This window comes from Rhinopithecus roxellana, chromosome 12 (assembly GCF_007565055.1).
Source record: "Rhinopithecus roxellana isolate Shanxi Qingling chromosome 12, ASM756505v1, whole genome shotgun sequence".
Classification (NCBI taxonomy): Eukaryota; Metazoa; Chordata; class Mammalia; order Primates; family Cercopithecidae; genus Rhinopithecus; species Rhinopithecus roxellana.
Window position 1 is genome coordinate 66,800,686 of NC_044560.1, and position 27,206 is coordinate 66,827,891.

Genomic DNA, 27,206 nt, shown 5'->3' on the forward strand with positions numbered 1-27,206 from the left:
CTACAGGCATGTGCCATCATGCCTGGCTAGTTTTTTGTATTTTTAGTAAAGTTGGTTTCACCACATTGCCCAGGCTGGCCTCAAGTGATCCACCTGCCTCAGCCTCCCAAAGTGCTGGGATTACAGGCGTGAGCCCGCGTGCCCGACCTCTCCCCTTGATTCTTCACACTGTTCTTTGGTCCTCTTATTCCTCTGCCCCTTTGCTGGGTTTTCTCTACCTGCTCCTTAAACATTGGTGTTCTCTTGGCTTCTTTTTCTCTTATGACAGGAGTATCAGCTGGATGTTTCACAGGCACTTCAAACTTCACATTCTCTTCTCCTTGTTTTCTGCATTAAACCCTTTACTTGCTCTCCACTGTTTTTCACCATCATGAGGGAAAACGAGAAATAATGTGGGCTGGTGGGAGGCAGTCTGGGGCGGTAACCCTGTATCTGAAATACTCCAGGGATCCATGTTTCTTTCAATAGTCAGACTAAGCATTCCCCAGTCTCATCCCCAGATATCTTTGAATAAAATCAATAAAAATCAGTAAAAACAGGGAAAAAAATTTATATATATACACACACACATGCATATATACACACATGCACGGAGGACCATACCAAGGTCTTTTTCAGGTCAGAAAGGGTTTTCACATTGACCTTTTTTGTTACTTTTAAGTATTTTTCCTCAGAATGTTCCTTTAGTTAAAAATCAGGTTTAATCTGGAGCTCTTACTGATTTTTCTTTGATTCCTACTGAACACCTACCTACTGGCCATGGTTTCTTTGAGGAAAAAAATACCATTGCTGAAGCATTTCTAAACACTGTTAATGCATGCAGAAAGGACTACATAGACTTTCCAAGCAGCTATATAAGGCGGCTCAAGTAACATTATTATTTATTTTGGTCTAAGCCCTTTCATAACGTCCTTCTAAAATACAAAGAGAATGGCTACGAAATGGTGCCAGAACCCAGAAGGCCCAGCCGGACTGACAGGAGCTCTGAGCAGTTCACAGGACAAGTAGGGACCTGCCGTACCTCTCCCGTTTCTGTGCTTTCTCTAAATGCACCAGGTTCTCTCTTTACTGCCCATGCTTTTAAACTATGAAAAACAAATTTTAAAAGAAATGTAGCAGTGATTAATGGAGACCTCAAATAACACTATACATGGGCTTTGTTAAGAAACAGGTAACTATTCTTAACAGCTCTTTTCCCAGAGGAGGCCTGGGTGGGCAGAGAGGCGTCCAGAGTTTAGGAACTGCTTTTATTGCAGACTGTGCCTTGGCTAATACTATCCTCCTCTATGTACTGGCTGCCTGTGTCACTCCTGCTGAGGACCGTGGAGGGGACGCGAGAGGGACGCCTCTCTGAGTTCTCCTGAGAGAAGCAGCAGATCATCTTCTTCATAGTGCCATACATGTCCTCGTCCTTGTAGGAGTAGATGATGGGGTTCATGACGGAGTTGAGCAGCGCCAGCAGCAGGAACCACCTTTTCACGTGCTGCACGCCACACTGCCTGCAGTTCAGACCATCGAGGAGCAGAACCACCAGGCCTGGGGTCCAGCACACCACGAATGCCCCTGCAAGAAGAGAAGAGGAAGCAACAGACGCTCAGACCTTAGGGTGCTTATTCAGGTTTTCTTCTCTCCCAGCCTTCAGTCAGTGGCATCAAGGGGCCCTCATGATTTGTTTTGACAACTGCAAGGCAAACTTCCACCTACCATCTGAGCGTTTGAGACCTGGGCTTGGTACAGGCAAATAGCTGGGAACCTCCTTGACTATCAGTCACATTTCATTTCACTTTCTTTTCTGCTTACCCAGGTCTTGTGATTATGAGAGGCTCACATTCACATTCTGCTTAGGAGGCACTGCACATGCATGATCTCTGTTAGTTCTCTGAACCACACTGGGAGGCTGCTGCACTCATTATCCACATTGGACAGACAAGAAAACCAAGGCCCAATTCTAGGGGGAGATGAGGGGAGAACTCTCTGACTCCAGGGCTCCCACACTTCACCCTACATTCTGCTGTTCTAGAAATCAGATTTTCTAAATGTGCTCTTGAAAATAAGACACAATGAGTCTATGGCATCCTCCTAGTGGTTTAACTAAGTCACCTACTCATAAATTTCATTCTTCATAAATTCATGTGGATGCTTAGTAAGCACTATATTCTTTTTGACACATTCATGGGCCATCTGCATAATCATCTGCTCTACATTTAGATTTTTTGGTCAGAAATAAATCTTTCATGATGAGATAGTTAAAAATCTACTTTTCAGACTCTGTAATTGAACATGAACAGTAGTCTGTTCTAAGTCTCTAGCCACAGGATCATACTTACCTTACCTCTAAATTTCATATTTTTCTCCTATAAGACATGGGTCCACTGTTTCCCTACTATTATCATAACCTAAGATAGCAATAACAACTAATCTTTATACAGCACTTACTATAAGCGAGGCACTGGGGCAAATGCTTTCATTGATTAACTCACAGGACCACACTATGACATTGGCATTATTATTATCCCCAGGAAACTGAGGCACAAGAGAAGTTAAGTAACTTGTCTATTATCAAATAACTCTTAAGAGACACAATTTTGAACAGAGGCCATCTTTCTCCACAGGCTGTGCTCTGGGTCACTATATGACCCGCCTCTATAGTATGATGTGGTTGCTTTTGTCGAACGTCCTTGTCATCTAAATGCACTTGCTTGTCCATTCATAAATATTCATCTGAAGCTTACAATGTGCCAGGAGCTGTACTAGACAGTGAGTGAGGTGAAGGCCATGCACTCAGGGAGCTAAAATACTAACAGAGGAGATGACAAACAAGCAAGTCTATAGATGATATCACCAACTACTCTACTGGTTAGAACTAGTTCTGCACAGCATTTCTCTTGTTGCTTTATCTTACTTCTAAGAGATATAATACTATGCAGGGCAAGTCAAGGATTATAGAGAGGCAGTGTAAGGGAGGGAAGAGGCACGAGCTTTGGGGTCAGACACATATGCACAGCTCAACCTATAAGCGACCCGAATTATGGGAATTACTTCACTTTTCTCAGCCTCCATTCCCTCCTTTATATAATAAAGCTAATAAACCCAACCATGTGAGGTGGTGGTTGTGAGGATCAGAGGTCATTGAAACTGGTACCCAACACTGTGGTGGGTTCACTGAGCAGCAGTTATCATGAGGTGCTTTATTTCCACAAAAAATATCTGTAGGTTTAGTAGCTAGCAAGGGGGTTGAATTCCTTATTTCATAATTACAGTTCAGCAGTGGTTCCCTTTTTTCTTCACCCTGTATTATTATTTTTGGTCTGGCTGATATATGTGAATAAAGAACTGGACTTGGAGATAAGAGATCAGAGATTTGGGTCCTAATTCTTCACTTACTGTACAACTCTGGGAGACCCATGTCATCGCCCTGGGCTCGGCTTCCTCAGCTGTAAACTAACGACTGACTTTAGGCTAGGTGTGAGCTTTTCTAGTGGTGGGGCAGAACTCGTTAGTGGCTGTGCAATCAATGTAACAGGTTCAGACTGGTGTTTTGTTTTATTTAGACTGGTTTGAAACAAATGAAAGAACTGGATGGGAAGCCAAGTTTGGAACTGCCAGCTTGAGAATTCATTTTAGTAAGTTTCTAGCCATACCACCCGATAATTGTGTCTGAGAAACAAGTCAAATTTGTTTGAGTTTTATGGAGAGTTAAAAGCCATAGTTTCACAGATCAGCAGTTTCCTACTTGGAAAAGAGTTCGGAAGCGGCTTCGTCCTATTTTTCATTCATAGGAAAAAGGCTTTCCTTTTGTACATCTCAGGACAATCCGGGCAAAGGAAATGCCCTGGTCAAGGGAGGCTCTTCACCTGCTGAACAATGGTTGCTTCTCTTAAATGCCTTCATTTAGGCCGGGCGCGGTGGCTCACACTTATAATTCCAGCACTTTGGGAGGCTGAGGTGGGTGGATCACCCAGGTCAGGAGTTTCAGAACAGCCTGGCCAACATGGCGAAATTGTGTCTCTACTAAAATGCAAAAATTAGCCGGGTATAGTGGCAGGTGCCTGTAGTCCCAGCTGCCTGGAAGGCTGAGGCAGGAGGATCGTTTGAACCCAGGAAGCAGCAGTTGCAGTGAGCCGAGATCATGCCACTGCACTCCAGCCTGGGCAATAGAGCAAGACTCCATCTCCAAAAAAGTATAAAGTAAAAAAAAATATAAATACCTCCATTTACTTGAAAAGAAGGATTGCATCCAAACTCTGCCTGTTATACTCTTCCATTTGTTTTGTGTGATCTCCTGCAATAGCCCAGGAAAAGTCTGTGCTTTCTCTATGTGATGCCCTTCAGGGTTTTGAAGACAGTTAACGCTTTGTGTCTTTCTTTAGCCTTTTCTCCAGGAGACACATATTTAATTTTATCTACTCGTTCCCAGATGGATACCTCTGGACTCATTCATATTTGTTAATGCTGAGATTTTTTTTTTTTTTTTTTTTTTTTTTTTTTTTTTAAGTAATCTGGGCTTCACACAAACTCTTCTTTGAACCCTGCTGGTTCCCAGCAGTCATAGTCTGAGCATTGAGGCTAAATACTCAAAAGACATTCCTTTTAGTTTCTTACGGAATTTATGCAGATTGGTAGGCAACTGTCTGATATATATTTTCAAGGATTTATCATACACACACACACACACACACACACATACACACACACACACATACACGCCCTCCCCTCACTTTTAAGCATTAGTTCAGTTACCTGTTTGAATGTTCCTGACATCTCCACATTCTCTATGAATTCTCCAAGACTACAGAGCTCAGGGTGTGGGGGTGTGTGGGGAGGTCTTATATTTAACTGCTGACAATACAGCAAAATCCCCCCAAAGAATGAATTGTTGGATAAACGGTGCATCTCTTCCGAGATGTGTTTGGAGAGAGATCTTGGCCTCCAGGTGGAGGAGGCTTGGAACAACTGTGTTTCCCAGGGTCACTGCCGGGGAGCATCGGCTCAAGGCAACATCTCTGAAGCACCTGTTCTCTAGTTTAGCTGCCTAGTATGTTTGGGCTGTTCTGTCAAAGAAGATTTGCCTTTTGTTGTTCACTGGAAACAGTATAAAGATAAGATCGGCAGGTTTTTATTTCTCTTCTGACACCACGGCCAGGTGATCAACCAATATTTTTGCTGGATTCCTTTGGATTCCTTCCCTCCTTCCTCCTCCATCCCTCCCTTTCTTCTTTTCCTGGCCAAAAAAAAAAAAAAATCTTTCCTTTAACAAACCAAAGAATGACGTAATTGTGATATATGCAGCTTCATGGTCAGACACAACATACTACGGAGGGGCCCTTGAAGTCCAGAGGTACCCTCCCACTCCTCCTTCACTCTCTTTAGTAGTTAGATGCTTTATGGCCCACAGTTGAGCAGCCTAGCATAAAGACAGGAACATGGCTCTGGTGCCAGGCTGCCTGGGTTCAAATCCTGGCTCTTCCACTGATCAGTTGTGTGCCTTTGACCATATCACGTAACTTATCTGTGCTGTAGTTACCTCAGGTTTAAAATGAGGGCAGTATTAGTAACATTCCCAAGGGATTTATAAAAATTAAATGGATTAATTCATATACAATGATTAAAACAGTACCTGACATAAAATCATTGCTCAATAAAAAGTTTATAAGGTTTTAACTGAATGAATTATTTTATGTAATTCAACGAAAAGGGAAAATATGTAGAATTACCATATGACAAGCAGCATCAATGTGAAGACTTATTTGGAGTGTTGGGTCATGTGATTAATTCAAAACAGAGTTTTGTGCTGGGGAGAAAACTTTCATGCTAAAAAAGTCACATCATTAAAAAATTAAAAAATCACATTAAAAAATTCACATCTAATAACATGAGAGTGGGGTTTTAGGAAAACATTGGCAATTTACTTTCATCCTTTTTTGAGTGTGTGTGTGTGCGATGCACACTTGCAAGGGGGTGTACTATATTATTCAAACAAAACTACAAAAGAAATTGTGAACTTTAAAAAATAACGCTTAAAATAATAAAAATAAGAATACCTGTTTACTTACCACCCAACTTAAAGAACTTAAAGAAACTTAAAAGAACACTGTTGTATCTTTAGAGCCTCCTGGGTGCCCACCCCAGTAGCCCTCTCTCCTGCTGAGATAAATGTATCATACATTTTGGGCTAAACATCTTCTTGCTTTTTCTCATGGTTTTCCAATATATGGATGTAATGTTAGACATCATATTGTTTAGATTGATCTGTTTTTCAACTGTACCATGATTTACATTGATTTTGATTATCATTACATTGGAATTCACGTCTAGCATCTTATTTTGTTATTTGTTTCATTTTTTCTATGTTTCGTTTTCTTCTCCCTCTTTTTTTGTATTGAGATTTTTTTTCATTTCCTTTGGTTTCATTTTCCCCCTTCCATTGGTTTGGAAGTTATAGACTCTATTAATTTTGACTTATATGTTTAACAAAGTATAAAGTTGGCCAGTGTTTGTCCTTCCTTCCCGTCAACATAAGGACCTTGGAACACTGCCACCTGGATTTTTTGGAATTATACAACTTCATATAGAAAGGACTCTTCACATCAAAGTTGGCAGCCATAGCTTTTGATGTCTGGCTTGTTTAGTTTTTCTCTCTTGACAACACAGTAACCCTCTCTTGGGAATAGCAGAGAGAATAAAAGTGTTACTCTGTTATGGGAAATACAGATCACTGCAGCTGGATGGGACCTTAAAGATTACTAGTGTTTTTCAAACTTTTGACCAAGCCAAATGGAAAAGAAAGGAACTTTTAAAATAATGCATATTCCCTGGTCCCACATCAGACCCAATAGTCAGAATCTCTGGGGTGGGACAAAGAAATGTGCAGGACTAAAAAGTTCCCTGGGTGGTCATGATGCGCAGCCAGTTTTGTAACCTATTTCCCCATGCTGACCCACAATGGTTTAATCAAGCTGACTCCATAAGCAAAACCATAGATGCCATATAGACTTAGCAAAAAGCCATGGAAAAGAGAGAGGAAGCACACTTTTTTCAAATGAGAAAATAAGCATCTCTAGAGATGAATAGCTTCAACTTGCACTTGGGAAAATGTTTGAGCACATATGCAAAAATAAATACACAAAGAGTGGCAGCAAAAGTAGTCTATAGGCTTGTGATTTTTGCACATTAATTTTGTATCCTGAGACTTTGCTGAAGTTGCTTATCAGGTTAAGGAGATTTTGGGCTGAGACAATGGGGTTTTCTAAATATACAATCATGTCATCTGCAAACAGGGACAATTTGACTTCTTCTTTTCCTAACTGAGTACCCTTGATTTCTTTCTCTTGCCTGATTGCCCTAGCCAGAACTTCCAACACTATGTTGAATAGGAGTGGTGAGAGAGGGCATCCCTGTCTTGTGCCAGTTTTCAAAGGGAATTTTTCCAGTTTTTGCCCATTCAGAATGATATTAGCTGTGGGTTTGTCATAAATAGCTGTTATTATTTTGAGGTACGTTCCATCAATACCGAATTTATTGAGCGTTTTTAGCATGAAGAATTTAGCTGTTGAATTTTGTCAAAAGCCTTTTCTGCATCTATTGAGATAATCATGTGGTTCTTGTCTTTGGTTCTGTTTATATGCTGGATTACGTTTATTGATTTGCGAATGTTGAACCAGCCTTGCATCCCAGGGATGAAGCCCACTTGATCATGGTGGATAAGCTTTTTGATGTGCTGCTGAATCCAGTTTGCCAGTATTTTATTGAGAATTTTTGCATCGATGTTCATCAGGGATATTGGTCTAAAATTCTCTTTTTTTGTTGTGTCTCTGCCAGGCTTTGAAAAATCACAAGCATTCTTATACACCAGTAACAGACAAGCAGAGAGCCAAATCAGGAATGAACTTCCATTCACAATTGCTTCAAAGAGAATAAAATACCTAGGAATCCAGCTTACAAGGGATGTAAAGGACCTCTTCAAGGAGAACTACAAACCACTGCTCAGTGAAATAAAAGAGGACACAAACAAATGGAAGAACATACCATGCTCATGGATAGGAAGAATCAATATCGTGAAAATGGCCATACTGCCCAAGGTTATTTATAGATTCAATGCCATCCCCATCAAGCTACCAATGAGTTTCTTCACAGAATTGGAAAAAACTGCTTTAAAGTTCATATGGAACCAAAAAAGAGCCTGCATTGCCAAGTCAATCCTAAGTCAAAAGGACAAAGCTGGAGGCGTCACGCTACCTGACTTCAAACTATACTACAAGGCTACAGTAACCAAAACAGCATGGTACTGGTACCAAAACAGAGATATAGACCAATGGAACAGAACAGAGTCCTCAGAAATAATACCACACATCTACAGCCATCTGATCTTTGACAAACCTGAGAGAAACAAGAAATGGGGAAAGGAATCCCTATTTAATAAATGGTGCTGGGAAAATTGGCTAGCCATAAGTAGAAAGCTGAAACTGGATCCTTTCCTTACCCCTTATACGAAGATTAATTCAAGATGGATTAGAGACTTAAATGTTAGACCTAATACCATAAAAACCCTAGAAGAAAATCTAGGTAGTACCATTCAGGACATAGGCATGGGCAAGGACTTCATGTCTAAAACACCAAAAGCAACGGCAGCAAAAGCCAAAATTGACAAATGGGATTTAATTAAACTAAAGAGCTTTTGCACAGCAAAAGAAACTACCATCCGAGTGAACAGGCAACCTACAGAATGGGAGAACATTTTTGCAACCTACTCATCTGACAAAGGGCTAATATCCAGAATCTACAAAGAACTCAAACAAATATACAAGAAAAAACAAACAACCCCATCAAAAAGCGGGCAAAGGATATGAACAGACATTTCTCAAAAGAAGACATTCATGCAGCCAACAGACACATGAAAAAATGCTCATCATCACTCGCCATCAGAGAAATGCAAATCAAAACCACAATGAGATACCATCTCACACCAGTTAGAATGGCAATCATTAAGAAGTCAGGAAACAACAGGTGTTGGAGAGGATGTGGAGAAATAGGAACACTTTTACACTGTTGGTGGGATTGTAAACTAGTTCAACCATTATGGAAAACAGTATGGCAATTCCTCAAGGATCTAGAACTAGATGTACCATATGACCCAGCCATCCCACTACCGGGTATATACCCAAAGGATTATAAATTATTCTACTACAAAGACACATGCACACGTATGTTTATTGCGGCACTATTCACAATAGCAAAGACTTGGAATCAACCCAAATGTCCATCTGTGACAGACTGGATTAAGAAAATGTGGCACATATACACCATGGAATACTATGCAGCCATAAAAAAGGATGAGTTTGCGTCCTTTGTAGGGACATGGATGCAGCTGGAAACCATCATTCTTAGCAAACTATCACAAGAAGAGAAAACCAAACACCGCATGTTCTCACTCATAGGTGGGAACTGAACAATGAGATCACTTGGACTCGGGAAGGGGAACATCACACACTGGGGCCTATCATGGGGAGGGGGGAGGAGGGAGGGATTGCATTGGGGAGTTATACATGATATAAATGATGAATTGATGGGTGCTGATGAGTTGATGGGTGCAGCACACCAACATGGCATAAGTATACATATGTAACAAACCTGCACGTTATGCACATGTACCCTAGAACTTAAAGTATTAAAAAAAAAAAAAAAAAGTAGTCTATAGGCAAGGCATCCACAGTCCTACTCTGCTGCTCTTTGGCTCGCCGTGCCAGGAATGCCTTCTCACTTCCTAATCTGAGGCCTGCTTTTCTTTCTAAGCTTAGTGCATACTCTGCCTTCTCCACTGGAGCTCTCCCATCTCCCACCACAGTGTCCATTTCCTCCTCTCAACTCCTGTAGCACTTTCTACCTATTGCATTCACGTGGCACTGGGCACATTACCTGCTTAATTCCTCTCTAGCATTTCCTGAGAGCTCTGGGTCAGGCAGTGTGCTCAGGGCTTTACATGCACTTCACCTGTAAAACTCACAGTCCTACAAAGTTGCTACTTTTATTATTATCCTAGACTAACATACAATAAATCTGAAGTTTAGAGTAGCTCAACAGTTTGTCCTAGGTGCACAAGTCAAAAAATAGAAGTTATCATTTGAACTCAGACCTTACTTCCCCATGCAAACTCTTGAGCACTGAGGTAGTTTTTAATACATATGTCTTGTGTCTCAGGTGTGTTCTAAGCTCCTTAAGCATGTACGCTGTGCCTCATGTGTTTATATTCTTTTTTTTTTTTTTTTTTTTTTTTTTTTTTGTCGCCCAGGCTGGAGTGCAGTGGCCGGATCTCAGCTCACTGCAAGCTCCGCCTCCCGGGTTCACGCCATTCTCCTGCCTCAGCCTTCCGAGTAGCTGGGACTACAGGCGCCCGCCACCTCGCCCGGCTAGTTTTTTGTATTTTTTAGTAGAGACGGGGTTTCACCGTGTTAGCCAGGATGGTCTTGATCTCCTGACCTCGTGATCCGCCCGCCCCGGCCTCCCAAAGTGCTGGGATTACAGGCTTGAGCCACCGCGCCCGGCTTCATGTGTTTATATTCTTAGAACTAAGTATCGACCCCCCCCACTCAGTAGCACAGGAGATGAGCCAGGTGAATGTGACTGAAATTTATTCATCCCTTCAGGGATTGACAGGGACAGAACCTGGACCTGACGACTCTAACTCCTGTTAATGAGGGTCTCAGTCGAAGTGACACTCAGTTGAGCAGGTGCTGAAGGGCAAGAATGACTGTGCACTGGTGAGAAACTGCGTGATGTATCTGGGCAATTCCAAGTGGTTCAGGATGGTTTTAACCCAGGAAGATGATTGAGGAAGTAAGATAAAGTCTGAGAGGTGAACACAGGGCTAGATTCAGAAGAGCCCTATGTGTAATAATCAAGAGTTTGGATTTATTACAGATCAGACAGTAATAAGCCTTTTTCAACCAGGAGTTCATGCAGAAAATAAAGTCTGAATGCCCTCAGGCACCCATTGTATGTAATGAATTAACTTCTAAACATCTAGAATGGTGTGAATTCTGTACCATCCTTGAAAATATTTCTATGTTCCACGGTTCATAAAGGAACCCCATTGAGAAAGTCTAGATCAAAGTTTTTCCAGACAAAATAGCAAATCAGTGGGTTGTGAAGTCAATTTAGTGAGTTGCAACCAGCAATTTTTTAAAAAAATGAAATAGAAACAGAAAACATCAGAGTGCATCAAGTATAGTAAGGGCATGTTTCATAAAACTTGTTTCAATTACACAGAAAAATAAGTGTGTACACTGGGCTGTGATACAAAATGTACACTATTTCTTACTGTGGGTCCTGATTTTTTTTTTTTAAAGTTTGAAATCCACTTCAATAGATCAGTGGTTTTCAAACTACTTTTTTTTTTAAGTAGAGGAATACTTTTCCTAAAGGAAATATCTCGTTAAACTTCAAAATCAGAGCTGCTCTGACTAAAGAAAGAGATGGAGGAGGGGGTGTTGACTAAAGCCCTATGTATCAGAATGGGCTCTCATCTTCGTACTCCAAACAGCCTCTCTCCACACACGTCTGCACACCGAGGCCCCTCTGAGGGACTCTTGGCAACTCTCCTGACCACTACTTTAAAAATACTGTTATAGAATGGTAGTTCTTTGAAGATTTTGAATCAGGGATGTGAACAAATATTGTATTTTAGAGTAAATCTTTATCTGAGTGCTCGGGGCGGACAAGAGGTATTTGTGGAACTAGAAGTCAGTTCCAATCTGCATCAGAATCATTTGAGCTGCCTGCTTAAAATTCTGATTTCTTAAAACCTAGTCCTGCCAAATGAGAAAGTGAGGAAGGTGTGATCTAGGAACCTCCATGTTAGCCATCTCCCTGGGGGATGCTTTTGCATAGTAAAATTTGAGTACTGCTGGCCTACAAAGGGAGAGTCATCTGAAGACTAGCTAAAATCCAGGTGAAACTATCAGGATATGAAAAAGCAATGGTTGTGGAGATGGTCAGAGAAGTTGTAAGGGGGAAGGAAATGTGAGACCTGATGAATATTTGGATCTAGGAAGTGACGGGAGGAAAGACTCCAGGGTGAGTGGGTAGCATGTGGCTATGATAACTAAGCAGGGAGACAGCAGGGACAGGTTTAAGAGGAGACAGTGTTCAGTTTTAGGCGTCGGGCACTTAGAACGTCTGTGGCTTCTCCAGTTGGAGACGTGTAGAAGGCAGCCAGGAGCGTGGGTCAGAACTCTGAGAGCTCCAAACTGAAATGCTGATTTGTGAGTCATCAGCAGTAGGTAGTAACTAAGGCAAATGTCCTTCTATTAATAAATATTTACTAAGCAATTACCTACCATGTGTCAGTGAATGCCTTTATGATGACTAAGTTTGTATAACAAACCTATTTCCTTCTGTGGCCAAGTGACAGGTCAGTTATATTGATAAGAAGCAATTTTTAAAAATTTTAATGATGCTCTACATTCCTTCAGTACCCGTTTAAGAGACTCACTAATAGTTCGATTAGACTATAAATAAGCTTTCCTCTAGTAATTAAATAAACTAGTTTGAGAGCTGTACTCAAAAATCAATAACATGAGTTCAATGTTAAAGTTTAGTGAATAGTATGCTAGAATATTCAATTACAGCACTGAGATGATATCTTAATGACTGCAATTTAAGGTAATCAGAAACATCAAATTAAGGAATGTCTAACACTTTGGAAGGTACAATTATATTGGTGACAAGCGAAGTAAAAGATCTTACAAAGTCCCTAGTCAACATTATTATTTAGATACTCGATAACAACCCCCACACCCAAATTTGGAAGTTCACAAAACACCTCAAACAGTACCTTGGTTAATACCTCATCTCCACATTATAGGAAATAAGAAGGGAGAGCACTCTCCCGTTGGAGAAGCACCCTCCACTGGAACGTATTTCAGACATTTCAGCATTCCTGGGGTTTTGGTGATGGACAAGGTCTCAGTTTACACAAGGCCTGTTCAACACTCAAACTTTTCTATTCCTTCTATTTAGACTTGCAGCCATATTTCCATCTGTTTAAAAATTCACACATGCAATTAATCAAAGAATGTTGACATATGAGTGGCACACAAAACATCCATAATGATAAAAACAATCATGCAGAATACTCTCACTTTGCCACATGGACTACTAATTTCATCAAAAGGGAGGATATATTTTAAATCTGTTCACTCTCTTATTCTTTGTTTTTAGTCTAGGAAAAAGCAGCAGGGCACAAGCAATAATACTAACCTAGTAAGCCGCAGGGCCATCTGATTTACTAAAATAGAAAATTATAACTCTACATGAAAGTCAGGTTTGTGGACCTCATCCTAGGGAGGCATTCTTCTTATTTGAAAAGGAATTGTTAAAGTAGAATTTCAAAGTAAGCATCTACTTTTGGTTAGAAGCATTATAATGTATAAGTCACATATTAACAGAATATTCAGGTGAAAATGCTCTCACTACATTAAAGAATTTGATTAACAATTTAAAAATAACACTTTCAGATGTGGTATGCAGTCCAATTCACATTCATTTACCCACAGCATTTCAGAAGTCCAATAACTCAGAAAATAGATTGTCACATATGTGAAAGGAATGAAAATATATACCTTTAGTAAATGTGACTTATATTTTTATTGTAGAAAAAAAGACACTAAGATGCTTCAAATCGATGATGAGCAGTTAAACATTCCATAAATGATTCATTTAACACTATTGTTACTACTGTTGGATATTTTGATTCTAACGACTAGTTTTAGATACTTGTTTTAAACTTGTGGCCAGCTTTCCAGCTTTGAAAACTGAAAATCTTGATACCAAGGGCAATAAAAGATAAAATTTAAAGCAGAGGCATACCAGCTAGAACCACTGCCTAGACCTAATTCTAGTGTTTAACTATAGGCAACAGCTGGAAGTCATAAACCGTGTAAGAAAACACCATCTCCACCTCCAGATTCCACTTTAAGTGTTATGTGTTCTAAACAGCAATGCCTCAGTACTTCACTAGCTATTATATCAAGGGCTCTGTGGCAGCTAAAAAAGGTGAGGTCAGCTGTGTGTACTGACAGAGCAGCAGTTGTTTGCCTGGTATAATCTTAAAGAACAACAGATCCCAACTAACCTTCCCAAGGATTGAACATTCTTCCTGCTGAAGTCACTCCTTTGGATTCACAAGTCCTCTGTTGCAACTCACCTAGAAATGCTAACATATTAGGCTATGGGCATGTAGTATTTAATCATATAAACTGTCATTAGTACAGAACAGGGCCCTGGGGGAATGTATAAGAGATATCTCTGATGGGGTTGAAACACTGTGAAAGGACTACAGCATTGGACATTGCACAAGAAACTTGACCTACCTAGGACACAAGATTCTGGACATAACAGGTGGCACAAAATATCATTGTGAGTTCAGAGGAAAGGAGTATGAATGAAGTGGCAGGCACTGGGGCGTGGTTGAAACCACGCTGCCTTACAGAGAGATGGACCTGGAAGAACTATAGCATGGTACAGCTCAGGAATGATATGGTCCTGACACAGGCTACCACTTTCCATCCTCCACTCATGGTTAATAAACGATGACACTATTTGTTTCCGGGCTCAGATACGACCTAGAATCTCTTGCAGCACAATGCTCCAAGCAGTTTCTGGCAATCAAATAGAATCAGTCTTGAAATGAAACCTACTTATCCCCATTAGAGTGAAATGAGCATAGGGTTGAAATCAAGCAGACCCTGAGTTGAAATCCTGGTTATGACTAACGGCAAATCAGATCACCTTCCTGGGCCTCCATTTCTTAGCTATGGAATGAGCATGATGATATGACCCAACAGGATTTTTGTGAAAATTTAATGAGATAATATGTGGGAAGTGTCCAACACAGAAAGCACTCAGAAAATATTAGCTCTGACTACCCAGACAGTGTTGGTTACTTCCTCTGCTGTCCTTCTTAGGCAACTTATAAGCAGATCTGGGAGAGTGTTTCAGTTGCTGCTGTGCGCCTACACGTGTGCGCGCACACAATTTCTCACACTCTGCCCTGTTTCTGTATCCATCTGGCTGCCCTGCTGGACTGAGACCCTCGGGGGAGATCTCTTTTGTGTCTTATTCAACTTAGATTACCCAGTGCTTAGCCAAATGCCACACACCTAGTGGTGCTTAAAAAATGTTTGCTGAATAAAGGAGTAAGGAGTCTTCATTCAAGTCCAGATCCTGGACTACAGTGTGAGTTTTAAAAGGCCATTCTATTTCTCTGCTCCCAGTATCTCCATCTATATGTTACTGGGATTGGATGAGAGTGCCCTGTAAGGGTCCTGTCTGCTGTTACATTTGATGGTTGTGGGGTTCTCTCATAGCTTCCTTTAGTCACAGCCAACACGCAGTGCTAGGAACTAAGGAGAAAGGCAAACATGGATGCTCTGCATTGTGCAATGTGAGAGAATCTTGTGGTGAAACTTAAGACATCTGTCACCTGACTCCAGCAAAAACTGGGATCTTGATGGAGTACAGGAATGCTCTCAGATATTCAATATCTAACATGCAATGGGCATTTGTTAAGTGTCAGGCATTGTGCTCATCACTGGGACTAGCAAGATAAGAGAGACAGAAGTAAATGATTCCAGGCAAGATATACCCAAGATGATGTAAGGGCACACTGCCTAACTGTCTTCACAAGGGCTGAATTTAATGTTTTCTGCAAGGCCACCATGTTCTGTGTTTTTAAATGGACAGGAATGTTAAGAATCCCTCTGGTTGGGCATTATGGATAAAGGTGATGCAAAGGGGTTCACTAAACATCCGCTCTTTCTCCAGGTCTCCAGGACTGTACTTTCTCTCTCTGCTCTTCTACTCTAGTCACAAATCTATGAGTGCTACACCATGTTTCTAAGCTCCCTCTGTTTAAAAATGCACCATTAAACAAAATGTTGCCAGGTTTGATGATGACGGTAAGAGGTTCCTAACTCAAACAGAGAAAGGCCCAGGAGGCAGGGCCTACTAGCCTGTCTTGGTCACTAGTACGGTGGGCAAACCCTGAGGATCTCAGTCCCCGCTTACTGTGGGTACTCAGAAAATCTGACAATGAACAAAAGAACAAATGTATAAACAATATTCCAAAGTTACACAGCAATCACACTAAGTACTAATGGAACCCTTCAGGCTATTTAAATGATGTGAAAACCAGTATAAAAATACCATGTGGACATGACTTTCCTGAATGTAAGGTATTGCTGGGTGTACACTAGAAAATATAATGATAACGGTGCCTTGTGGAGTCGTGCAGTGTGAAGAAATGTCACTACTCTAGAGTTCAAGAGTTATTTTACATATATTTTTGAATTATGTAAAATAGCAACATATAATATGTATTATAGGTCAGTAGCGCTCAACAGCTCTATCTTAAATAAAGGAAAGATGTGATTTGTATAGATAGTCTGAAGAATTTCAGTCATTTCATCATGCTAGTATTTGTCATTTTTGATGAAATCATATCAGAAAAATTCAAAAAGAACTTTAAGTTTTGAGGTCACAAATACTCTGGGAATACTATAGGTTTTCAAGATTATTTTTCCTTTCTAGCTGACATTTTCTTTAAATGGTTGCCAGAGCTTGTTTTTTTTTTTTTTTTAAATCTTAAATTTAGTAAACTGTAAAATCTTTAGGTCTTTACATTTAGTAAACTCAGCTACATTTAGGAATTTTATAATGCAGCTAACACCCCTGAAAATCATGATTCATCCAAACAGTGGCATACTATGCAGCTATTGAAAATAATAATATCTATATGAAAGATGTTTATTATATATCGTTTTTAACCAAAAAAAGGTTCCAAAACACTATGCATAGTATGATACCATTCTGACTACATTAATTAATTCATTAAATAAACTGATTGATAAATTAACCAGGCATTTGTGCATGTGTGTGCTTAAAAAAGATCCTGAAACAGATACCCCAAAATCCTAGCACATATAATCTTTAGGCAACATGATCCAAATTATTTTTACCTCTTCCTTACATCTTTCATTATTGTCTTAATTTTTTGCCATGAGCGCGTCTTTCTTTTAAGTAATACATCCTCACTAAAACTACTCCTGTTTCCATTTTGGGAACAAATACATTTGCATGCACTAGATTTCTACGGCAAGAAACACTATAAGATTGATACAAGTTAAGAAACTCAAAAGTCATGACTGACTTTACCAATTAATCTTTTAATGGCAGTTTCACTTAATTTTATCTACAATTTAATAAACAGAAAAACGCACCGCAATGCATTTTATATGAGGGAGTCATTCAAGGGTAAAACCACAACATAATCCTTGAAGTGGAACCAATAAAAATCAATTGTATACAATGTGCGCTTTGTTATTGCAGTATTAATTTAAAATTTGTTCTATTAGTTGTACATTAAGTCACAAAAAGCACAGGGAAACATACTGTACTGTACACTGAGTCAAAAGTCACAAATGATCATTTTCCCCTTCTCTCCAAGAGCACAACTCTGGCTGGTCCCCATCAGAAAACAGGGGCTGGGGGAGATGGAAGTCACTACAGATTATGTATTATGGGGGTAGGGGTTGTTAAATTCATTCATTTATTATAAGAGGATGAAGGTCGACAACTCCATCTTCCAGATAACCAAAGCTTAAAAACCTTTAAAATAGAAGCATACCCTCCCTTCCTTGAGAAGTGAAGCCTACTGATCACACCTCTGTCTTTTCTTGACAAACTGTCATCACCATGAGCATGTTACCCTCAGAGTGGGTGATATGACTGTAGAGTTGCCCTTCACTTGTGCCCTCACGATGGAGCCATACCCGTGTTCCCTGTGCCCCTAACAGGCACTGCTGACCATTCAGTTTGCTAATTTATAGTTGACTTAGAATGCAGATAACCACATCTGGTAAGAACTGCAACTAAATAAAGTCAACAGAGGTCTGAAGAATGGCATCATGAATAAAGCACTTTGAAAGGCTTTGAGACAACTATTTGTGTTCAGAAGACATTTTCTACCATGGGTGTAGGTACCAGAAGATTGTTTTATAGATTAAATAAGTCCAGGGACACCAAGAACACACAATTCATATCCACATGGGCTAATTTTAAGAATTCATTCTTTCTCATGAAAGATGGACAACACTCCACCATTGTGATTACTGAAAATCCAAACAAACAAAAAAACAGCTAAACCAAAAGAAGAAGAGGAGGGGATGGAGGGGTAAAAAGATGAAGAAATAATTATTTAGCAAGTATTTATAGCTTAGTTACCAAGTTTCATCTGAGACCTGGACACTGGCACTAGGACCCAGGAAAACACATTCATCTCTCTCTGTCTCTTTTTTTTTTTTTTTCTATTCCAGGCCCTCACTAAAAGCAGGATAAGTGAGTCTTGGACACACACACAGATGTAGAGACATGCTGCTGTGAGTGTACACCGATAATTCTTAAATACTCAGCTTCTCCAATAATGTATTTTGCTTTTTTATGCTTTTTGCTGCCAGGAGGTGAAAAAAATTCAAATGGCAATTATTTATAGTTTTAAATTGGCAGGGGTCTGATTCAGAGCAACATTCAAATTCTATCGAAATACCTTCCACTTGTGACTTCTGATCATATCTCACTTTTCCTTAAGCTTGTTAGAATTGGTATTTACTCTGATTTTCTTCAAAGGGATGTAATATGACACCATCTTTGTTTTCTAAAGGCTTTTTAAAAGTTTACTTCATAATATACAAAGCAATGTTAGTAAGAGCACAGTGCTCAATCCCAAGAATATGGCACTAATTACTGATTATCCTTTGAACTGGCAGGTCATAAGGCCACAGGTGGAGCATGGACTTGTTTTCTTCCTCTCCTTGTTTCTTAGCTTCTTGGCTGTCCCGTGGTCCTCCAGGCCTCTTGTCTCACATGTTCTCCTTTATACACTTTTCTTCATTTTCTCTTTTTCCTCGGGAATTCTGCTTCTTGCAGAATTTCCTCAGATATTCTGTAAATATTCTATTTGTGATAGCAACCTCTCTTAATTTAGTAACCCCTTCGAACTTCAAGAGCACTCCATTGATTCCATTGTTCAGATTATGGGTACGACATTGCTGTCCAAGGACTTCATGCATCATCCAACAAGTATTTATTAAGCCCCCAACAGGAGCCAACGTTAGTGCTAATACTCAGGACACAGGTAAACAAGATGGACATGAGCTCTTCCCTAGCTCCTGACTTCCTTGGCTCCTTCTCATAGTTTAGGTCTCAGCTCCAAGGGGATATCTTTGGAGAGGTTTTTCTTTGTGCCATATAAATTAATACCCAGCCTAGCCATTCCCTACAATATTATTATGCTTGACTTCCTTGTATCCCTCTCTGCGGTTTTTTTTTTTTTTTTTTTTTTTTTTTTGTGCTTATTGGTTGATTGGTGGATGGATTGATTTGCTTATTGTCATTACCCTAGTTGGAAAGTAAACTTGACAGTGGGAACTTTGCCCATTTAATTCATCTGCAGGTACCTTCCATGTATAAGGTGCTGTCTAGTTCCCCTCTAGAGATTCCAATTCCACGAGTCTGGAATGGGGCCCAGGAATTTGAATGTCTACCAGATTCCCCGAGGGATTCCCATGCTCAGGTGAAAGTGGGAGGTGCTGGAGTTTATACAAACCCAGATCTCTAACTCATCTGCCAATCCGAAAGTTTGATGACCATATCTGCTTCCATCCCATTGGGGGATCCTTCTCCTGGAAAGATACATTCTGAAGGCTCCTGGGAAATGTCACTTGGTAATAATGAACAGCATGGGCCTATAGGAACTTATAAAAGATCATGTCAGTCAGGCTCATGCTCAAGAAAAAAATTAATGGTAATGCACAATTTGGTTAATAATGTACTATAATGACAAAAATATCCATCCAGAAAAAAGAAAAAGAAACATTCTTTGGAAATGTTTTCTTAGTTTGCACTGAGCAAACTTTCAAAGTTTAATAGAAGGAATATGAGGGAATGGGAGTAGAGTAAGGAGCAAAGCAGAAAGCGACCAAGTAAGGCAGAGGACATAAACAGAACATGTGTAAGAGACAGCAAGGGAAGGAAAGCAAGGGACAGACAGGGCAAGTGGTACAGGGCGAGGCCATTAAGGTATCCCATAAAAACCTGAAGAGAGAAGAAAGGCTGCTCTTTGAGTTAAGCCCTAAACCAAAGTCACCATGCAGAGATATTATAGTCCCACACCTGTAAAACCTTTACTGAAATCTGACCAAAGGCAATGACATCTCAGAAGAAAGAATGTCACTGGAGCCAGGGATGTCTAGAAGAACCATATGCAATTCCCAGAGAGAAAACTTCTTGGTCAAGATCAGCCTGTTCTCATAGCTAGTTCTGCTAGTTCTCTCTTATTCTGATTCTCTTCAAAAGGCAACCTGTTTGTAACTGGACTTGCCAAGTATTGAGTATCTGAACTCCTTGGTAATTATATTTCCTCTGTCCAAATAAATATGTCCCCATTCTAGTTAATTAGATACATAAACAGACTATCCAGAGACAGGGCAAGTCAAAGGGAGGAAAGAAACAGGCAAATTAGCTGGGACCTCCATCCCTCATTCATGTTCTTCCCCCTGCCACTGTTAGTGCCTGGTGACCTCCTCCTCATTCTTTGAAAGCCAGCTCACTTTGTCACCTGTGTGGGAATCTTTCTCCAGTCACTCTCCTTTAGGTTGAGCAACGTTCCCCATTCCACAGCACACTCTACAGACTTATTGTCAAATCAGACACCATCAGTGGATTATCCATCTCGTCAGCTAGACTGAGAGCACCTTCAAGGGCAGAAACACTGCCATTTTCAGCTTGGATTTTCGACACCTCATCAGACCAGATGCTTAGTAGGTGTTCAATTTTCAGAGAGGCAGCAAAGGAAAGCTGAAATGTCAGAGAGGAAACACAGAGGGAATGCAATGGAAAATTAAATGTGCTCCCTGCCAGGATTTCATGTAGAATGACTCATTCCCTTCTACTGTTCTCAGACGGAATGTTTCTCAAGCAATCGACCCTAATCACTTTTACCTTATCCCCGGGTAAGTGCGAGGCTACAGCACCACAGGAGACCCACCTTACGGATTTACTCAATAGCCAGTTCTGTTCCCAAGCTTTGCAAATTGGTTGTTTGGAATTTAAAAGACACTGTCATGAGCACACTGACTCATGTGGCTCATAGGTCTCTCAGGAAAGCCTATTTCCCCTGTATATAGTTGATTACTTTACAGGCAATTCCAGACTTACAGCAATTTAATTTGTAGTTTTTTTAAAAAAAAATTCTTGGCCAGTTAACCCTTTTTTTTACCCTTGCTAATATTCAGAAGCAGTTTCAACAGTCTCCTCTCAAACAGTGAACCTCACCTTGTGTGAGACCCTGCCAGTTCCTGCAAGGAGTAGAATTGGTCTGCCTCTGTTTTTTTGGTTATTTCTCCAAGACCCCTCAGTCCTTCCCACCATTCCTGATATCTCTCACATCTCTGTATTTGAAAATAAGCTGGCCTGGTGCAGTGGCTCACACCTGTAGTTCTAGTGAACTCCGGAGGCTGAGGTGAGAGGATGGTTTGAGCCCAGGAGTATGAAGCTGTAGGAAGCTATGATTGTGCCACTGCATTCCCACATGGGTGACAGAGCAGGACTCCATCTCTAAAAAAAATAAAATAAGCTAAATTACATCTTAAAACATATAACTGATTACCCTCTTTACACTGTATGATATATATATATACACATACACATATGCACATACATACACATACTTCAAAGATACAGGCTTACTTTATGTTATATATAGGTAATTCAGAGTCAATAAAATAGAGTATTGGTAAAGACTCCCATTAGAGAAATACCGAACATTCCAGGCTCTTGGGTGGAAACCCAGTTCCCTATTAAGACATTGCCCCTACTGAAAATTTGACTGAACTTGAGTTTCTATCATTTTGTTCTGGAAAGCATGCAGCAAGCTCAAATATAAGGACCACCTGCATGAACAGTGCTATACTGCCGATCCACCACGATCCCCCCGAAAGGACAGTCACAGTTACAATCTGTATTGTGAGCCATAAACAGGCCCCCTCCCCATCTAGGAGCACTGATACAAAATTCTAATGTGCCTTTTCTTGTTTCTTCCTACAATCATCAACTCACTTATAAATCTCTGTAATAAGTGTTGGGAAGTCAAGACGGTTTGAAAGACAATACCTTTCCTCCAACTGTTTGCCCCCAGTAAGTCAAAATGTGCACACACATAGAAATAACTGTCATAGGCAGTAAATGACACATATTATATAAATGGAATAGGTGAATGAGTCAGGAACTTAGAGAAGATATCACAGGTTGAGGTAACTGAAGACGACGTGATGCAGAAGATAGGGTTTAGGGGCAGGGTCACAAAGGAGTTGCAGGAATTGAATTACTAGGGAAAAGGAGTACTCTCCATTTGTCCCTCTACACCTCTGGCCAAATATATAACATATAAATACACCAAACGCCTTCGTGATCAGGTACCATCCCTTGGTGCTGTAATAACAACAAGCTGGGTCACCTTCCAGTGCACGTTTCACCCAAAGAAACTGTTATCACAGGTGGCTGGGCAGCTAGGGGTTCTCCTTTAATTTTGAATGGTTTATTATAACCTAGAACAGAAGAGTGTGAGGCTCTTCTTACAGGCCATGAGTTTCCACATTTGGGTAAATCAAAGATACTGAAACCACATTATGTCATAGTTTGAAAGAATCCTCTATTTAAAAAGTTACTTTTACTATCCTCGTAATCAAATGAGATGAGTAAGTCAAAATGTGTAAACAACAATAAATATTTTGCAAATTGTTAATCATTGAAGAAACTTCTAAACCACATAAATATAGAGGCTGAGAACGATTAAAGTTTAAACGGTTCTTTCTTTGAATTAGAGATTGTTTGCTTTGGTTCAGGATATGGGAGATATCAAACACCCTAAGTTCAGTAACGGGAATGTGGTATTACCATCTCTCTTAAACTGTGGAACTAAAGACACCATGACCCTCAAATAACAAAAAGCTCATACTCATGTCCTTTAGGCTTTTCTGCTGCCCACTAGGAAAAACATTAGAACTTCCTGTTTCAACATATTCCTTTTTATTTTGTTTATTATACAATAATGTGTTTATTATTGTAAACAATGACTCATTTGGCATTTTTACCTAATGATATAGATACACTGAAACATTTACTAGTTAGGTAAACTTGGGTAATACTCCCTAAGCCTTGTTTCCTCATCTGTAAAACAGAGACAATAAATAAATCCCCCTCCTAGGATTGGTAAGGACTGAGTGAGAGAATGGATATCAGCCATCTAACAGTGGGGCATCATCATGATCATTAGCTTGCTTTATTACTCCAGGAAAGGCCTTGTGGGGTCTGATATTTGAAAACCTAGAACAGCACTGGTCAGAGGGGCAATATGGCACAGTGTTTTAGCAGCATGGCTTCTAGAGCCAGACTGCTGGATTCAAATCCCAAATCTATCACTTCCTTATGGGTAACCTTAGGCAAGGTGTGTTTAACCTGTTAGCCCACCTGTACCTCATTACCTTATCTGTCACACGGGGATAAGAACACCCAGCTGCAGGGGTGGCTGTAAGGGCTAAATGACTTACGATACCTAAAGTGTCCAGAACAGTGCTTGGTGCAGAGTAAGGCTCTATGTGTCAGCCATTCTTGCTGTTGACACTGCTCTCCAGCTTTAAAGATGGTCAGACTCAAACTCAAGAATCTGGGAAGAGCTGGAAAAATGCTTAGAAACCAGAGCTAAGTGAGATGCAGAAACTAGCTATTCTTTTCTAAGTAATTCTAGAGGGGTGTTGACTTTTCAAAAATAAATTTAATCATTTAGAACAAAGCTGCCCAGATGGAGCTAAGTGAAAAAGACCTGAGTGGTAGAAGTAGTGTGCCGAGACTGAGCCATTAAGCATGCCTCTATTAAAGCCTAGCCATGCTGCAAATATTTTTTTAAAAAAGTTCATGTCCACTTTCTCAACTAGATAATATAGATATCAGGGATTGGGACTATATATTGGTACCATTTACTTTCATATTTCCAGTGTGTAGCACAGTGCCTGTCATAAGGCAGGCATTTAATCAATATTTACTAATGAGTAAATGATCAAATGAGCGCATAAATGAATAATCTGAAGATACAGGTAGCTATTTGCCAAAGTGCAAGAGGATCTTTGCATACTAATAAGAGTTGAATTTGACCCTTAGATAACCAGGTTGGAGCCGACAGCAAATGAGAAGACAGATGAACAGAAGTGATGTTACCATACCCTGGAAAATCAATTTTACAGTTCCTATGGGTCCATTTTACTGAACAGAGGTTTAATTATGAATCATCTTGTTTGCTTGGCAATTCTAGTTAGTCCAGCCAGAGCAAATGTGTTTCATGGGGTCTTTGGCAAGACTGCTTGTTTCCTTTTCTTTGTATGTGTGTGTACGATGATTCATAATACATACCCATGCAATTGAAGTATTTAACGTTTGTGCCTAGTTAAAATGAGATCAAGTCATCAGCCCATTCTTATATAAAGTCTTAGCAATAAATCTTTTTTTTTTTTTTTTTTTTGGGTAGAGTCACAGACTCTGAGACTTGCAAGAATTCTTACAGAGTGCCTATCTTTCCTCCCACTCTATGAAGGAATCTCCTAAACAGCACTACACACAAGGGTCATCAACATCCACCTAACACTTCCCACAGGCCTTCACCTCACTGCACCAAGCTGCCAGCTCCACTGGACAGCTCTGATTTTTAGAAAAGTCTTCTGATAATGAGTTAAAATATTCTTCCTGTAACTTCTACTTGGTCCTAGTTTTAACTTTCAGACCTCTGAACTAAAATTCCTTTTTCAGGTAACAATTCTTAAAATGTTTTAAGAGAATTGCTATGTCATTTCTTCTCTTCTTTGGTGACACTCCCCCAACTCCTTCATCTGTTCTGGATCCTTCAAAACTCCAGTTACCTTCCTACAGGTGCTTACTACACTGACTAAATTCCTCTTAAAATGTGATGGCCAGAATTGGCCTTAAGATGCACCATGGACTGACTTGTGTCCAAAGAAAGCAAAACAATCTGTTCTCCAACTCTGGATTCTCCACCTTTGATTAACTTGCCTGCAATTGCATGTTCCCTTTTTGGAGAACCAGGTGGGCATGATGTCATCTACCCCACAGCATATCTGGTTCATGGAAACCCTTAAGTCTTTTGTTTTCCTTGAACGTGCAGTTATCAAGACGGTCTTACTCATCTTTGCGTATTTGCGATTTGCAAATGTGTGTATGTGTGTGTACGTGTGTGTTTTATCTAAACAATGAGCACATCTAATCTCTTAAAATGCTGTTCTTACTTGTTTTGGCATAACATTCTACTCTGTTGATGGCTATTTAGATCTGGAACCTCCTACTTAACATATTAGCTATTCTTCCAACACATTTTGCCATTTACATGCAATTTTTAAAATATCTTCTACAAGTCCAATATTACTATTTTGCTCAAAAAATACAGACCAAGTGCAGATTTCTCTGGCACTTCTTGAGATTCTTGCTAGATTGACATCAATCTTGTCTTAATCACCAAACTTCAGGTGTAACTGTTCAGTTATCGATGAATCTCCTAACTGTTCTAGCACCCTGCCCACACTTCTTGGTCAACAGAATATTGTGTCCAATTATCAAAGGCCTTCTGGACATCCATATACTATATACTTTCTAGAGCATTTTCTTTATTTAACTAGCAACCTTATCACAAAACGTAAATTGAGTTGTTTAATTTACCTGATGTGGTATGAATGCCACTTTTTTTTTTTTTTTTACTTAGAAACCCATTCTACATGGCTGGGTGTGGTGGCTCACACCTGTAATCCCAGCACTTTGGGAAGTCAAGGCAGGCAGATTGCGTGAACCCAGGAGTTCAAGACCAGCTTGGGCAACATGGCAAAACTCTGTCTCTACAAAAAAATACAAAAATTGGCTGGGCATGGTGGCACACGCCTATAGTTCCAGCCACTCAGGAGGCTAAGCTGGGAGGATTGCTTGAGCCCAGGATGTCAAGGCCTCAGTGAGTCATCATTGCGACACTGCACACCAACCTGGGTGATACAATGAGACCCTGTCTTTAAAAAAACAAAAACAAAAACAAAAAAACCCATTCTGCAATTTTGCTGAGCATATACAATTTGTCATCAAACATTAAAATAGTTAACCAATATAAATTCATGTCTAATATAAAACCACTCATTTATAAAATATTTCCAATCTTCTGCACGTGGTTAGAAAATGAAATTTAAAGTTCTACTCTTTAAAACTGACATGTTCCTTTTTTCTCAAATATACACTATGTCCTGGGGAAGAATAAGAACTTATTTCATTTTCAATTAATTATAATAACTTATTTGGAATTTAATTTAGAAAATTAGAACAAAATCTTAAAATCATAGTTCTCTCTGAAGCTGAAATGGCCTTTTAGGAAAATCAAAACAAAACGAAACCACAGTTCTCAAATTTAACAGTTATTTCTGTCCTTTCTAATTGCCTTATTTTATAGACGAGAAGACTGAGGCTAAGTAAATATTAGCAAATAATATAATGAAAGCCAATCTTACACTGCAAATTAAAAGCTCTATATTATTTATGTTTGTTTTAAATTGATACATTATAATTGTACCTATTTACGGTTTACAATTGGATGTTTTGATACATATATACATTGTATAATGATCCAATCAGTGTAGTTAATATATCCAAAAGCCTTATATTCTTAAGAAAAAAAAATTCTATCACTAAAGGAAAAAATCTTACTTTATCACTTTAATTTTTTTTTGTTTTTGTTTTTGTTTTTGAGACGGAGTCTCACTCTGTCACCCAGGCTGGAGTGCAATGGTGCAATGGCTCACTGCAACCTCTGCCTCCCACATTCAAGTGATTTTCCTGCCGCAGCCTCCCGAGTAGCTGGGACTGACAGGCACATGCCACCACACCCAGCTAATTTTTTGTATTTTTAGTAGAGACAGGGTTTCACCATGTTAGCCAGGATGGTCTTATCTCCCGACCTCATGATCCACCAGCCTCGGCCTCCCAAAGTGCTGGGATTACAGGCATGAGCCACTGCTCCAGGCCACTTTAATTTTTAAAAACCACACTTGATATAAATATCA

General features: G+C 39.8%; 1 protein-coding gene across 1 annotated transcript in view; it reads right to left on the minus strand.

Moving 5' to 3' along the window:
• Positions 1 to 27,206, minus strand: part of LPAR3 (lysophosphatidic acid receptor 3) — an 83,766-nt gene continuing 56,560 nt past the window's right edge. The window contains exon 3 of the mRNA XM_030913287.1: positions 1 to 1,563. Coding sequence (XP_030769147.1) covers positions 1,235 to 1,563 — 329 coding nt within the window. The 3' untranslated portion in view covers positions 1 to 1,234. The remainder of the gene's footprint in view (positions 1,564 to 27,206) is intronic.